The sequence below is a fragment of the Perca fluviatilis genome, chromosome 4, assembly GCF_010015445.1.
Source record: "Perca fluviatilis chromosome 4, GENO_Pfluv_1.0, whole genome shotgun sequence".
NCBI classification, from domain to species: Eukaryota; Metazoa; Chordata; class Actinopteri; order Perciformes; family Percidae; genus Perca; species Perca fluviatilis.
The window spans coordinates 23611552-23627963 of NC_053115.1; the positions used below are offsets into that span (position 1 = coordinate 23611552).

The 16412-nt window shown below is 41.6% G+C and overlaps 1 protein-coding gene across 5 annotated transcripts in view; it reads left to right on the forward strand.

The window, feature by feature from the left end:
* The window catches only part of tox2 (TOX high mobility group box family member 2), a 94012-nt gene that overhangs the window by 39950 nt on the left and 37650 nt on the right, over positions 1–16412 (forward strand). For all 5 annotated transcript variants that reach the window (XM_039798564.1, XM_039798562.1, XM_039798563.1 and 2 more), the window contains exon 3: positions 7189–7248. In XM_039798564.1, coding sequence (XP_039654498.1) covers positions 7189–7248 — 60 coding nt within the window. The remainder of the gene's footprint in view (positions 1–7188; positions 7249–16412) is intronic.

A 16412-nucleotide genomic window follows, 5' to 3' on the forward strand; every position in this document is an offset into this window, starting at 1 on the left:
CCGTAATCTTTTCCTAAACGTAAGTGTACCGCAGTTGCCATGTGCAGATTTTGTAAAACACCAGGCTTTTAAAAACCTTGGCACTTACGTTACATAAAAGACATGTCAAATGTAATCGGGAGCCTTAGAGAATCACTATTTTGGAGAAGGACACTTCTTCAGAAGAGCTTGTGTGTCTTTTTAAAAAAACTGCTCTTTTTCCCCCCCTCTATCCTTTTTTCCCGACAGCCTTTTCCTTGACTTGGTGAAATTGCCGCTCGGGGTCTGGTGGAGAAGATCCACACACACAAAAATCGTGTTTGGCTCTTTCTGAATTACTTGACTAGACCCTGAAAGAGAGGGCCCTTTGTTGGCTTCCTCTGGGACTGCCCTTGAAAGGCTCCTATTGTGTGGTAAGCACTATGATATAATGCAAGTGGATTTAATAGATTTAATGGAACATGCAGACATGGTTCTCAAGCCCTCATGTGATAAGAAGCAGCCTGTTTTTAGGAGATCAGAACCACATCTTAAAGAAATGAAATGATCTTTCAATGTCGCGTTGATCCAGATGCATGTTAAGCTTTGATTTTATGTTAAATATTCTTCATTGTTCGGTGTGTATGCAGACAGAATCCATTGCAAGTATTTTTACATTACCAACAGTATGCTTTGGTGTCTCATTTTTGAGTTATTTTCAGATTTCTGTATCCCTTGATTGTCCATTTCAGTGTTCCACCTGAGTTGTGTTGGAAGTCAAGGTTGGGCAGAGTGGGGGGAGTTGAATGTCTGCGATGTGTTAGCTTTGTTTTCATTGTGTTAACAGGAGCACAATGGCACGATTGTGTGGCCATCTGAAACCCTACACCTACTCAGAGCTTTCGGGGGTCAGAGGTGGGGGAGATGTGTGTGCCTTTAGCCTGACGAACCATGCATTTTGAAAGACCCAGAAACCAAAGAGTAATCCAACCAGCATACCATCAAAACCATTCTTCGCCGGCTCGCTCACATACTAGATCTGCTTGTAAAATGCTCTCATTTTCCAGATATAAATTATGCTTATTTTTCTCTCCCTTTTTTCCCCTTGTTGCTTTGTAATCTGTCTCATTATTTTAAGGTGCCATTTGAGGAGTGGCCTGCCTCTTGAAACCCCTCAGTATGATGGACAAAGACCATAAAGCAGAGCAATAAACCTGAGATGAATGTTATATCTTAACACTGATAGAGGCAATTAAGTCCATCATAAGCGAGAGAGGGAACATTCTCCTCTGGGGACTCATTCACTTGCATGGTTTAACATGATTCCCAGCTAAATCCCTTATTTTATTTCTCTTCTCAGCTCACAGCTTACAGTCGAGCACAAATTGAGCTGATGTGTTTTTTTTTCACACAATTTGGTCTTTCTGTCTGATCTGCCCTTTTCTGTCTGTCGTCATGCATCTCTCTGTCTCTCTCTCTCTCGTGTGCTATCTCTCCCTTCTCTCTCTCTCGCCTCCCCATTTCGCCGTATTTGTCATGGTAATGTAAAAAAATCTCAGCTGCTCCAATTCATTTCGTGCTCTTTCAGTCGAGAAAGAAGGGCAATTCTGTTTTTCCTCACTGGTTTCTGTGTGTAGAGGTTTAAAGGTAATGAAGACCATATTTCATCTGCATGGAGTTATATAACTGGGCGTGGCTGAGCAGGTCTGTTATGGGAAAATAAATATTACGGAAGGTCTGACTTTGTTATCTTTATCTCGCTGGGATCAATGTGTGTATTATTGGACAGGATACATTACACAAACATGTCGGCACGCACGCAATGTACACACGTTCAGAGCCAAGAACCTAAGTTGTCTATACAGCATGCAAACATACTCACACATAAGGAACACATAAAGGTGAAATACACATGCAGCAGCAGCAGCGATATCCACACAAATACACAGGCAATCCATATCTGCTTTACACCACACCATCCCCCATACTCTGCTTTGGTTATGTCTGTATGTATGTGTGTGTGTGTGTGTGTGTGTGTGTGTGTGTGTGTGTGTGTGTGTGTGTGTGTGTGTGTGTGTGTGTGTGCATTCACACGTGTGCATTCATCTGTATGTGTGTGTGTGTGTGTGTGTGTGTGTGTGTGTGTGTGTGTGTCAGCGAGTCACTGAATGCTCTAATGACCACAGTCCTGACACAGGTATTTTGACTGCTGCCTCTTTCCATGGGCACATTGACTGACATGTGATTAGTTACGCTGGGGTGAAAAACTAGGGATGCGCACGCTCCAACCATGAAAAGAGACTAGAAAGAGGGTTACGTCCTCTTCTCTCCTTCTCTCCTGCCTCATCTTTCTTTAAATCTGAAACATCCCTGGCCGCAGTTACCGGTTGTGTGATTTGGTATTCAGTACGTACAGTAAAGCACAGTTTGGCTCACAGCAACCTTATGCGAAAAGCTTCTCGTGTAGATCAATGCAGGTTAGCAACGCTGTAGCACAGAATGCAAAGTAACCGTCCCAGTAGGAATATGGAATTGATATGAAAGTGATCTAAAAAAAAATATATATATATCTTTTAAGTAGGGCACTGCACCGTTACCGATCTCAGTGAGTGTTTCCTGTATCGGCAAGACTTAACTGATTCACATTAAGTCCAGCTGGTTTGTCAATAAAATTAACAGTTTTTGTTATATGTTACAAATAATTCAATCACAGCAGGCAGGTGAATTTTTAGTGCCACAGCATCCATGGTGCATGATAATGTCGTACTTATTCCAACGAGTTCCACATTGTGAGGTTATACAGATTGGTAATTTGGCCAATCAGTACCCAGTATTGGCAGATTTAAGGCCTTTTTACTGTCGCCGCAGCCAACCTGTCGAGCGCCAATGTGATGTCAAAATGGCGTAGATCTTGCTGGCGCGCCAGGATTTTGAGTGTGCGCGAGTATAAACAGTTACGGCGCTCACATGACGTCACATTTGCGCACGACAGGTCGGTTGCGGCGACTATACCGGACGCAGCTGACTGGAATTGGTTTCAGGAGAGAAAGAAATGGATCGCCACAACCCTTTTTGTAAGATCACTTAATGCTACACATAACAAAAGTACACACTAAACCCAACACAAAACCAAAAACAGATATCCAAAACATTTGAAGATTTATATGCAATATGAAACACAAACTATAACAAATAAAAAATAAAATATATGATACTGAACATGAACAGGTTGCGGCAGATAAAGCTACTGTACCTAGAATACAGTAAAAACTGTCCCAATTTCTTTCACTGTCATCATTAAGAGTAAAAATTTGATCCTGGTTCCTAATTTTCTCCTCTTTTAAAAAAAAAAGTTCTATGGTGTAACTTTGTAAGGGAAACTTGATTTGGATGGTTTTGAGATGCCACTATAGATGTGAGTCCTTGCCTGAAGGCTCTGGAAAGCTACATTTCTGATATGTGGTGTTCCAGTCAACAGTTGTTTTATTACCTCGATGACTGTGGTGCACTTCCTGCATCCAACTGACATTGGTTTGGCTTTACGCAAACACAAAGCTATTTATAGGATCTCTCTCCCACTTTATTTTCTCCCTCCCATTCTCTCCCTCTCATGTATTTGCATTTCTGCTATGCAAACAGGAGTCTGGTGTCAAATGCGTCAGTTGTACAGGCCGTACTTGTCCCTTTTCTTTCTCAAGCCTCAATCTATCTCAAAATGTCTCTCCTTTCCCTCACTCGACATGACTCCCCTCTCCTCCATCTCACTGTTGCTTTCCACCTCTCTCTCACCTTCACCCTCTCCTCCCTCCCTGCTTCACCCTCTCCCCCCTCTCTCTCTCTCACTCTGTCTCTGTTTTCCTTTGCACAATTGTTTTGCTGTAGATTTGACCGCTATGATTAATGACCTCAAAGCCTCAGGAAAGCAAACAGAGAGAGACGCGACAAGCTCGCCCTTCCCTTACAAACCTCCCTTTTTCTCATATGTCAACTGCTCATATGTGCACACTGAGCACATTATGACTTCTGGATAAAAAAATAAGATCTACATAATATAAGTCAGATTACACGAGAGGAAAATTTTATATGCACACATTTTTTATCTGATTTTGCAGACAACAACCGCCACCTGGCAGCGAGAACAGCTTTCCCAGACTATTGCTGTAAAGCCACATGCATTATTAATTTGTTCTTAGTGCATTTTTATTTTGCTCCTTAATTAATTTTGTTATTATGCATCTCTCTCAGCTTTTGACATTATTTTCTAACATTTCAGAGGTTTTGTCATTTTCAAGTGTTCAAAATGTTAAATGAACCTTAGAGCAGGGAGCACAGATGAACTGAACCTTTTGCTCAGATTAGTCAGATTAGTCACATTTAGAGGTAGGCGTTCAGGGTCTTGCTAACGGACACTTCAGCTGGTCGGTTGCTTGAATATGGTTAACATTTTTTTGGTGAAAGTGTGACTTTTATAACACAAAAGAAACACATTTTATAACCATTATTCAACTTTTTTTCTGTCGAAATCTCCCATGTGGAACTACTACAGTAAAGTTGATTTTTGATCAAATTTAGCAGGTAAATGACAACTCATAGTTACTAAGAACAGAATCAAATGTTTTGTGGCACAGTCCATTTGACAAATAGTCTTAACGGGGCGAATTAGCTAGGGAGTCAGAAAGTCCTGACCAAAGAATTCTTCCCAAGCATAACCTGTAAACCCTGTAAAACTGCAACTTTTTGGTTTTACATTTCCTTTGTGTGTACAGATTAAACAAAAGAGATATAACATAACTTGTGAGCTTTAGCGTTTTCTAAAGTTTCCAACTATTTCAAGTCTTTGTAACTCGCAGCAAGAAAAGCATGTTTCCCAAACTGTCCTATTCCTTTTAACGTACTTCACGTTGGAGTAGGCGTATTATCATATGTGTACTGTATCTGTAAGGTAGAATAATTACAGTACACTTAGCTTAACTGGCTACTGTACTTGCTAGCCACAAAGAGGCAGGAAATAATTATTTTTACCTTTCCGCTTGATTTAGATATTGTTTGTTATTCTAACAACTCTGCCCTCAGTGACTCACATTGTGCTGCAGGAGCACCACCACAGACTCTGGTTTGCTCTTTGACATTCTGTATAATTGTTTTCTACTTAGCCCATTTCGCTCATCGACATCTGGTTTGCAGGTGTGAAAATAACCTATTCCAAAATACCGTCACTTCATGCACGATGTGATTAGGATATGTAAAATCATTTTCCAGGAGCAATAAAGAAAGTGATTTAATTTTCCTTGCAGAATACAATGATTATTCCTCCAGCAAACTAATGGTGCTATCAGACAGAAAGCACTGCACTAGAAGTAACAGCTCGATCAGAGTCTGAATGATAACGCGGAAATGGGATTGGGGCCTCAAATTGAATAATGTTGCAAGGAATTCTCTTTGTAGATTGTTGGAAAGATAGAAACAAAAAATCAAGAAAAACTACAGCAGTTACAGTAGATTTAGTCCCTGGAACACATAGCTTATTACAAGAACATGGCTATAAAAAAGATTGTGGCCCATTTTTTGGTCCCTGCCCACAGGTTGAGAAACACCCCTAGTTCGGTAAGCTACTCTAGGCACATATCCATCCTGTTACTTGACCTTACAGTAGCAGCGGTAATTCATCTCGGCCACTACTTGCTGTATTGAGGTGTGTTTTGTATCCTCATAAATGGCTGGTGCCAAATCGTGTCAGACAGAGAAGCAGGGAAGGCCTCTGGGAGTGTGTGTGTGTGTGTGTGTGTGTGTGTGTGTGTGTGTGTGTGTGTGTGTGTGTGTGTGTGTGTGTGTGTGTGTGTGTGTGTGTGTGTGTGTGTGTGCGTGTGTGTGTGCATGTTTATATGACTGTGTGTTTCAAGCTGCGGCCTCTGGCTGTGACCCCAGTGTTAATCACACTACAGCCAGAACAACCACAGGCTCTATTGCCACTACTGCTGCTACAGCCCTCCTCCTCTCAGACTCGGTTTCTCTCTCATTCATGCTCTCTGTTTTTATTTCTGTCTCTCTACCCACCATTACTACAGCATCTTTGCTACTGTACCTCCCACTGATACATGATCTCTACCCACTCCTTTACCATTGGCTCAGGGCTACATCCTCATCTTTCTCATCCCCATAACCTCAAACCGTCACCTTTCCTCCAGCCTATGCCTCCCCTTTAGGCTTCTTGAGCTCGGTGTTTCTGAGTTCTGGATTAGTGGGGTTGCCCTCGTTTCTTTGGCAAAGTGCAAAAGCACTAAAGGCTGTTCTCACCTCTGTGTAGTCTCAGTCACTTGCTGGGTGGCTGCTTCGCAGGGTTGCTGAACGTGGTGATTTGTGATTGGTCAGCTATGTTACTAATTAGTAAAGGTGGGAAACAGCATCTGTGGCTAGTGGGCTTTCTTAGATTTCAGTATTTTCTCAACCTCTATTATGATTGATGGCCATTATAATGATCACAACCTCCATTCTAGAGATTTTGGAAACCCCGCAGTACGGCACAAATAATGTCGATCAGAGCGAGGAGCATGAACCTCCTACAGCTTTCCAAAAAAAACGTAAATTCCATAGAAATCATCTTGATTTCTTGTCTTTGAGTCTGACCGAAAGTAAACACGGAAAGTAGGTCCCCGGAAATTCCTGTAGCTGTTTTAGCGAACTGCGCGGCACAGCAAATCAATTTCTGGGTCAACTCCTGGCTGACTTACCTGTCACATGCCGTTTGATTATGTTAATGTTGCCTTTGATTTGATTTGACTGGCCAACTTGCTGACTGAATAACTACATGGCCGCTGGTGCAAGTGTTGTGCTCTCAGTGTTGTGATAATCACTCTGTTGTGCCTTTGTCGCCCTGTGACACCCGTGGAATCACAGCCGTAAGGTGTGTGCGCACTAACACACACAACCTCAAGCTGTCGGCAAGCTCAGACTAAGAGTGTGAGTTACACAAGCTTTGACAGAGCATAATTATACGTGTCTCTAATGAACAGTAATTACTGACATCCACCAGAGCATCGAGGTCTATAAGCCGAGGACTCGCAGTCATTAGGCTGCAGTGTTACACTGTTTCTGTATCTCCACTGACTGACTGAAAATCTGTTTTCTGTCCCTGTTGTGATGTGTCGGTCTCTGCCTAAATATTTCTAAATGTCTCTCTCTCTCTCTCTCTCTCTCTCTCTCTTCTCTCTCTCTCTCTATCTATCTCAACAGTTTGATGGTGACAACATGTACATGAATGAAAACAACCATGATTTCCTCCCGCCAAACCAGGTGTGTACAAATTGCCTCTAATGGAATACCTGCTCTTTTCCTCTCATTTCATCTGTTCCAACGATCGTTGCCGAGCCATTTTCATTCCACTATTGTTCAAGCTTGTTAGGATGGACAACAAAGTATTGTTACAGAAACAACCACTGAGTTATATGACATCGGCTGAAAGCAAAGGGACTGAAATCTCTCAAAATATATTCCAATTAGTTCACCCATGTTTTATGCTGCAAGATTTAACAGAAATACATTACACATACACATTCTGCACTCTATGGGTGAAATATTCTCCCAGGATAATAATAATAATATTAAATAATAATATAAGTGTTAGTGGTCACAGTTCGGAATAAACAGAAACACATTTCTTCTTGTCCCAGAATCTGAAGTCTAAATACAGTCAAACGATTCCTGTTTTTATTGGTTATTGTTCATTTGGATGCCCATTAACAAAAAGATTTTTTTTACTCACACTACATAGCCTAAACTGTGTAAAACAGTTACAGAATGGCAACCCAATAAAATAACATCAAAAACAAATATATGACATACAAGCAAACAGAACAGAATAGTACTAAAACATTAAAATAATAATTCTCAATTTTTTTGCACATCCACTCTGCAAAATGAAGTTCAAATATCTCATTAAATTTCTTAAAAACCTTTTTTTACTAGATTCAGAAGTATACAGAGGATATGGTTTTAAAATGTGACGTAAAATGTTAAAAGTATTGATGTCTCTTCCTTAATAGATACAATATTTGTCGTCTTTTAAACAATGAAGCAGGAGTCTATCCCAGCATGCACTGGGCAGAATTAATTAAAACACACTGGACAGGTTGCTAGTCCATCACAGTCTACGTCAGGCTGTCAATTACATTTCTGTTAAATAGGAGGAAACCAAAGAACCTAAAGCAGTAAAAATATCCAAATTCCAAAAAAGAGTGCTGGGACCTTCTTTCTGTGAGGTGAGAGTGTCAACCATTAAGCTAACTCTGCCATCATAAAATTCTAATTCACTTTATTCCAATTATGCAATCATCCGCTGTGCTCCTTTGGTAAAAGCCAGGCAGAAAACGCTGCTTCACTCTGAGTGAGTTTTGGCCTTATTGCAAAGGATTTATTTAGTTAGAATAGAGGGGGAGTCAGCTCTCTTCTACAGTACATGGCAACCGTGCCAGATACACTGTAGCACAGCTGGTCGTGAACAACTGGGAGACCATATGGTTGTGTTTGGACAGGGGGATTTGTGAAGTTTGGGAATAAGCCCATCTGACATACACAGGGAAGCAGGGAATTTGTCCCTGTCAATTGCAATTATTAGAACCGACCCATAGGCTACAGTAGTTCTGTGTTTCTGTTGCATTTTCTTTTTTGCTTAATTTCTTAATGCTCTGGTTTGTTAAAGTGTGGCTCATGTCCCAGAATGAGAGCCATGCTGCTTCTTGAGTCCCTAAATTTATTTAGATTACTCTGACAACAAATATTTCTGTTACAAAGGGATTTTCAGTAGGATAGTGCTGTTATCTGACACATTTATCATGCTGATACTTGGCTGTCTAAAAAATCTTAAGAACCACTGCTTTTATCTCCCATTTTCATTCAGCACATGTACTTTAACTGCAGTGCTGATTGACTGATTACAAGTTGCGCTGATGTGCACAATGTTCTTCGATGAATTACTGAGGGACAGATACAACATTGAAAATGTGGCATGGAAGATAGACAGAGGGAGGAAGGGAGAGAAAGGTGGGGATCAAGGAAGCAAGAGAGAAAGAGACAGAGAGAGGGAAATAGCGCGAAACACGGTGATGGGATGAGAAACGATTTTGCTTTGCTCTGTGTTATACTTTGTTTACTCAAAATCCCCTCATATTTGACATGTGCCTTGCTCTATTCTCCGCTTCACCAAGTTTAGCCTCTCCTTCCTCCTGACAGCTTGAATCAGGGAGGGCCTTAGGGGTGGACACACACTCCGACAACAAAACATAGAGATGGAAGAAATAGAAAAAAATCACTTATCTGCACCACCGTAGCTGTGTCCTAATTCTGCACTACATACCAATTCTAAGCAGATTTTAAGTATGTAGTGCATTCAGCTAGTAAAGTCACAAAGTATATTCAAAAAAGTCAGTATGCAGACTAAAAATGCTTCATTTGTGTGGATTTGGGGAAACAGCTTGAGGAAGATCTTGGAAAACAAACACATTAGTATGAAATCTTTGTGAATTATAATTGACTGTGGTGACCCAAATCCATATTATTGACACACGTGTACAGTATGATGCATACTATATCCTTATACTGTTTCTGGAGTTAGATCACAAGAAATTCAAATAATTGAAATACCTTTTTACTGCTATTTAGACAGGCGTCAATCAAACTGTGGCTTTAGAATTCAACCATGCCAATTGAACTTAACAAAGCAGCAAAATGTTTTTCCAAAATATGTTTCTGGAGCTGTACCACCCGCCTGACCACCCACTATTAGTTTGAAATGTCATCAAGCTGTGAGCAGCTTCTCGAATTTCTTTGTGCACTGCATTGTGGGAGAACACTGTACATCAACAGCACATTCATAAACAAACAAAAAAAGTTTTTTTGTTAGTATGTACACTGACTGTTTTTTTCACTTTTCCAGTGTGAACATACTACATATTTAAAACCTGCTTAGAATTAGTGTGTAGTATAGATTTGGGATTCAGCTGCCATTTGGTTGATGTCTATTAGCATTGTGTTGCATAACTTCCGTTAGTGCAAATTGGTAGTGTGCATCGATTCCTTCTCTGCTAATTGCAATAAAAGTATACTATGACAATTATTAGTATAGTTCGTATTCTATGCAAGTAAGTGTGTTTCATTGGATTGTTTGTTGGAAATGTGTTTAGGCTTGTGTTTTTGCACAGATAAAAATGAACAGAGGAATAAGACAGCTGCAGGGATAATCTTTTATTAACATTTTATTCCGGAAGAAACATGTTGTACAGTATATACAGTAGCTGTATTATTCTCAATATATTCCATCTTGAATCAAAACAAATCATACTGCCTAAAGCTCACTTTTCTCTGCTTGCTGCTTTATTATCTCACTTTTTTCTATCTTTCTTCCTCCCATTCTCTCTGACTCTCCCTCTTCTGCTTGTTTTCTCACTCTGTTTCTCTTTTTCTCTCTACCCCCCGTTGCATTTAAATGCATTTGGGTCAGCGGTTCCGCCTCCAAACTGTGAAAGTGTGTCTCTCAGTGCTCTGCTGTCTCTCACTTCAGTTTCTGCATGTAATCGCTCTATTTAATCTGGCTCACCTATATAAATACTTTTTTTTTTTTTTTTTTTACATAAGGTACTTTCATATAGGACAGAAGCATGGCCCTGTTGAGTAACTCCGGCCAACTGCATCATATAGCGAGATGCTTAGATGGGTATATTCTTGTGATGAGTCACAAGGAAACGGGGTCAGTGCCATTGTCATATCAATGTTCCCATGAGCATCGTCGTCTGGCCCTGCTTAGTTCTCTTGTGTTTCTTTCTCTCACCCCGCGGAGGTGACAAAGTGTTAGTGATTCAATGACAAGGTCACGGACCCTGGTCTTGCCATCAACAGGGTCTTTGTCTGCCCCTGTGGCCACTGACCATTGTCGTGGCAACAAAGTAGGAAAGAGTAACCAACGACGAGAAGCTCCGGCTTGTTCCGGTGTCTTCGCAGAGTTTTTCATCGGACCCTCGAGCGCAAAAAAAAAGAGACACACAGCATGACATTTCCACAGTGGAGTGGGGAAGAGCACCAGGCAGAGAGCCTTTGTTGTGTTATAAAGGTCTTAGTAGACCTTCACCTGAAGTGGGATTTCTCCTGCTAATACTAAACAGAGCAGTACGGAGCGATGCGATCAATGATAATGCACTGTGGTGATGCCTTCTCATAGCTCTGCAGCAAAGTGAAAGAAACAGTATACTTCATCAGCACTTTACCTTGACAATGATTTGCTTTGATGTCTTTCTGCCTGACTTATGAATTCATTTAGCAGAACTGCTGTTTGAGAGAAATATGTCACCGAAAAAAAAAAGAACACGAGGAGGAAATGGAAGGTGGAGGGGGTGGAGTGAGAGGAAGAGAAACTGCACAAGGGAATAATTCGGCTAATGGAGTGACTGTTTGGATATTCAGCAGAAGTAGAAACAGAGATTATGATCTTGCAATTAGCGTAACAAGGTTTTATTGATTGGCTGCCGCTGTAGCGTCTTTGCTGCCAAGACACTGCATGTGGTTTTAACATGCACAGTGTGTGTGTAGCCCAGCCAGTCACACTAGTCTGACTACTACTAGAGCAGAATCCAGCTCCGTGTTACTGTCGAGCAGTGGCCATTTCCTGAGCATCAAAGCTGAAATATTATGGATTGCCGAGTTGAAAGGGTCCGTTTGAATGCCTGATGATAAAGTGGACTGCATTTGCATTTTCCACTCACTTTTAAGTTAATGCATTGCCCTCTTTCCTCTTTGAGTAAAATGCAGGTATCAAAAAGGCGGCTTCTGGTAACGAGGGATTTGAAAGTTTGTCTGCCTGTTTTACATTTTGGGAGTTCAAATGATGTTTTAACGGTAAGCTTGATGCTATTTCTCGTTTCAGTTATTTTATTGTAAGTCATTGCTGGCAGGGATTGTACTGGTCCCTTGGGTGTTGTAATTGGAATTAGGGAGGTGTTTGAGTGCCAACAGCAGATCTGTGAGACACAGAGAATCAGAGACAGATTGCAGACCGATGGAAAGGTTTTTTTTTTATATGGCAGCAAACAGATGTGATTATGATTAAGTTTAGAAAACACACTGAACACATGGACAGACTGCACTTATAATGAGGCCTTTGTGATATTTTTGTTATTCCTAAATGTTTTTAATGAGAGATTTAGTGGTGTAAGAGCTCTTGTGAACAGACACGATGTCTGTCGCTCGTTTTAGTGCCTCAACTTGCAGAAATTGATGAATATGATTTAGTCCTCCTCCACAGCTCCCACGTGTCTCTCATCTTTCCCCCATATGTTTCTGATGAACCATTGTAGAACATGATCCCACAGTCTTTTATGTCCAACCTTTGACAAATCTATCACCTCGTCCCTCTATGCTCTGAATTAAAGGCTCATTCCACCTTTCCAGTTTAGATGAGTAATTCTCTTGTTTGGCAGCAGCCCAAAGCCCAGCCAGCCCGTCTGGAACCTCGGTGGAGCCTGATTGGTCGGGATCAGTCGTGTGTGACTGACAGGAAGCCTGCTGATTGGGGGAGACGGTATCTTCGGATCATTGCACTGATTAAAGCCTCGCGGCGGCGTTTTGTAAACTCCCGCCGTTCGGGGTCCCCGCACCAGCGCCCTGGCCCTGCTGGTCTGAATTACAGCTCGGCCGAATTAGTCTGATTTACAGCTTCCTCCAGCTGTTTAGATTGGAGCTGGGGACCAGAGTGGCAGGCACCTCCTCCCCTACACTTCCACCTGCCCCCTACTCTGCCCATTGATTCTCCCATGTTGTGCCTCACCCTCTACTCGTCACCCCAATCTTCCCAATCCCTTGTCTGTTCCATCCTTTTATGCCACCTCACCTGATTTACCTAATTTAAACATACTTCCCTCCAGTTCTTCTCACTTTCCCCTCTCTCTCCTACTCACCCTTTTTGTCTCCCCCCTCCATCTTTCTTTGTTTTCTGCCTTCCTTCCACCTCCCTACAACCCATGTCCCCACTCTTTCCCTTATCCTCATTTTCAAATGTACCCCCCACCCACTCCAAACCTCTTCCCTTTACCTTTCCCACCCAGTACCTCCCCCACCTGCCCCCTCCTCTCTCTCTCACTCCCTCACTACATCTTTTGTGAAAATGAAAACAAAGAGCTGCCTGCCAAAATATTTATATAGCTGTTTGCTGATGAAGCAGGGAGCAGAGACAATGCAAAAGGATGTGCAGGCATATTTGTCGTGGCAGCAGAAAGATGGAAAGCTCTCTCCCTGTTGCCTTTTTACAGTCATTTGAACCCCCCCTACCTCACCCTGCTCACTCACTCTTTCCCCGTTTAAAAGCCTTCTGTTTGAAATACTCATCTGACATGGCACTACATATAAATGCTGTATATTTGTGTAAGGCCCTCGCTCTGCCAAGCTGTCCATCCCCCGTTGCCCCAGGTGATCAGATGAAACTAATGGCAACCTTAATGTGTTTGTGTAGGCCTTTCACCCCATTGGATAGAATGATGACAGACCAAACACTCACTCCTGTCCTAGATCACATGCCAGAGTGTTATAAAAGACCAGTGTGTGTTTAGCTTTTTTATAACCACAGAGATTTTCTATCTCTTTTAAAAATAAAACGTACAAAGTTTGACTTGAACTGGTTTTCCCTTAAGGCTGCGGAAAAAAAACTATGGGTTATTAAAGAGGAAAATGTTGCATTGAACCAAGATTCATTAGCAAAAATACTTGGTTCATTATCTCAGTATCTTCAAGGTATGAAAAAAAGCCCTAAGCTGACATCGATCCATGTTGGCTTATTTCCTCTGCTGAGAGAAAGTATAAATGAGGTAATATCATTTTTCATATTAAAATGGTTAAGCAGTACACAGCAAATATATTGGTACAAAGCCTGTGGCAGACAGTTTTTATATTTTTTTATTTGTGTAGTTTGTCTAACACAGGTGGAGTTAACCATGTAAAAAAATAAAGAACCAGAAAATGTACACAATCGGAATAGATGCAGTTAACACCTCCTAGCTGCTGTTTGTAGTTGAATTCACAAGAGTAAAAGTCTATAGCCATGCTGGCAGCTCTGTGAGGCTTCTAACATCAGCCCGCTAACATGCTTACAAAGACAATGCTAATATTCTGTTACCATCTAGCATGCTAACATTTGCTATTAAGAACTACACACAAAATGCAGCAGGGACTGAAGCAAATGTGAAGGCATTTGATCATAAACCAGAGTGCTGGACAATTTTAAATCCCAGTTAAGGGATCCCGAAAGTTATTACAATTCATCCTGAGGGGGCGAAATGAATGTCTGAAATTTCATGGCAATATATCCAATAGTTGTTATATTTCAGTCTGGGTCAAAATGGTGGACCAACTGACCCACGTTGCCATCCTTAGAGGCACAGCGCTAGTGCGGCAAAATACTCCAAATATCAGGCCTATTAAGCTGTTCCTGTTTGGGTTCAACTCTGAAATCTTAGTCGTGGATATGCTGCGATGCTGGAGGTTCCTTTGTGGACACTTTTGTGAAGTGTGAGTTGCAGTGCCGAGCTAAGAGACAGGGAGGTTCATTGACACTGGAGAGCTGTCTCCTCCACTCCCCTCCACTCCCCACCAGCTTCTTATTAACAATGGCACCAAGAGTACGAGGGTCCAGATGTTAGTCTCCTGCTCCCACCAGCTGTGCCAGCCTCCGATACACAGCGTCATTGACTCCGAACCAGGGAGGGGAGACACTTGAGAACACACCAACACCAACACCACACACATACACACACACACACACACACACACACACACACACACACACACACACAGAGCAGCCGTCTCTGACAGTACATTTTTAAGAAAAGTATTTTTTCTACAAAATGTTCACAAAAGCATTCAAGAGCAATTGCACTCAGTTTTGTGCAAGAACAATTGCACGCAGACTCACATTTGTCACCCAGATTAAATGACACACACACACACACACACACACACACACACACACACACACACACACACACACACACACACACACACACACACACACACACACACACACACACACACTCTCACAAGCCACATTCACTTTATGCCCCCCTTCTCCTGGTGTATGAGTTATTTGTGGGTGACAGGATCCTAACAATTCTCAGTATAATGCACGTTTGTTTGGATGACTGCGCCATCAGCGCTCCCTTTGTTATTTCCAACATTGTTAGTCAGTCGGTACTGATCCACCAACCCTTTATTGTGCTGTTTTTTGTCCATTTACTTGCTCTTATAACAATAATTAATTTTGTCATTCAGACACAGTAGCGCCATTGTCCACATGTTAATAATGCTTTTGACAGTGAGCGTAGAAAAGTAGATAACTGAAGAGTCATTCAAAATTAAAAAACAGTTGACTAGCTGCTGTTTTTTGGCCTTGCCGAGTCTCTGGGTGGCCATAACTGTGCAGCAGCAGTGGCTGTTGTCAAGCCTCGCAGAACAGACAGTGGTTGGCCAATGAGCAAAGTTAAAACGGTTTCCCTCTCCAGGAGACATGGCTGCTCCAAACAGGAAGAGACAGAGGGGACTCTGAAAATAATACTGCATGTCTGACAATGTAACATTGCAATCCTAGATTCACCCTGTCAGGCAATAACTTTGATTATGGTCCTCATTTGAAATGTTGGATTCATATCATTCCCCATCCCCCCTTCTTTACTGCTCCTTCTCCGTTTTCTACATCCACCCTCCCCTCTCCCTCCTCCTCTCCCGTCACCCACAGCAGTATCAACATCGGTATCATAATCACTCTAGATGACTATTGGGAGGCCTGAGTAATCATGTGCACCCATGTTGTTTTCTGACCGCATTAGTGGAGATCACAGTTGAGTTTTTACTGACACTCTGCAGCATCTGCATATCATTACTACAGCAAGGTCCTAAACTCTTCCAAACGCAAATATAGATGCATGTTTGTTTATCAAACAATAACACCTGCTGTTATTCCTCTTCATAACAATAACTTTGTGTATCACTCTTACTATGTGTTGTATTCTATAGTCATTTGGGAGCTATTTAAATATTGTTTGTGTTCCAGTTGAATGTTCAGCAATAATGATGTGGTTGTTGTTGCTGACAGCACTTCTCCATTAGTCTCCTCTCTTGCTAAAATCAAGTGTTATTAGACAGTTAGAGAGAAAAAAAAACAGAGACAGAGAAAAACAAGAGAAAAGAGGGTCAGTAACACATTTTCAGTGAATCAAATTGATAAAGAAAGAAAAAAGGAAGTGGAAAGCAACATACTAGGCGCAGAAGGCAGCTAATGTCTGGGCACTCGCATCAGTTTGCAGAGTAAAAAGGAAGCGGGTGAGAGACAGAAAGAAACAGAGGTACAAGGGAGGTTGTGTTTATTATTTGATAAAGCCTCCCTTATAACCTCAGCATGTTGTGCAATAGCTCTGGCTCTCCTTCAA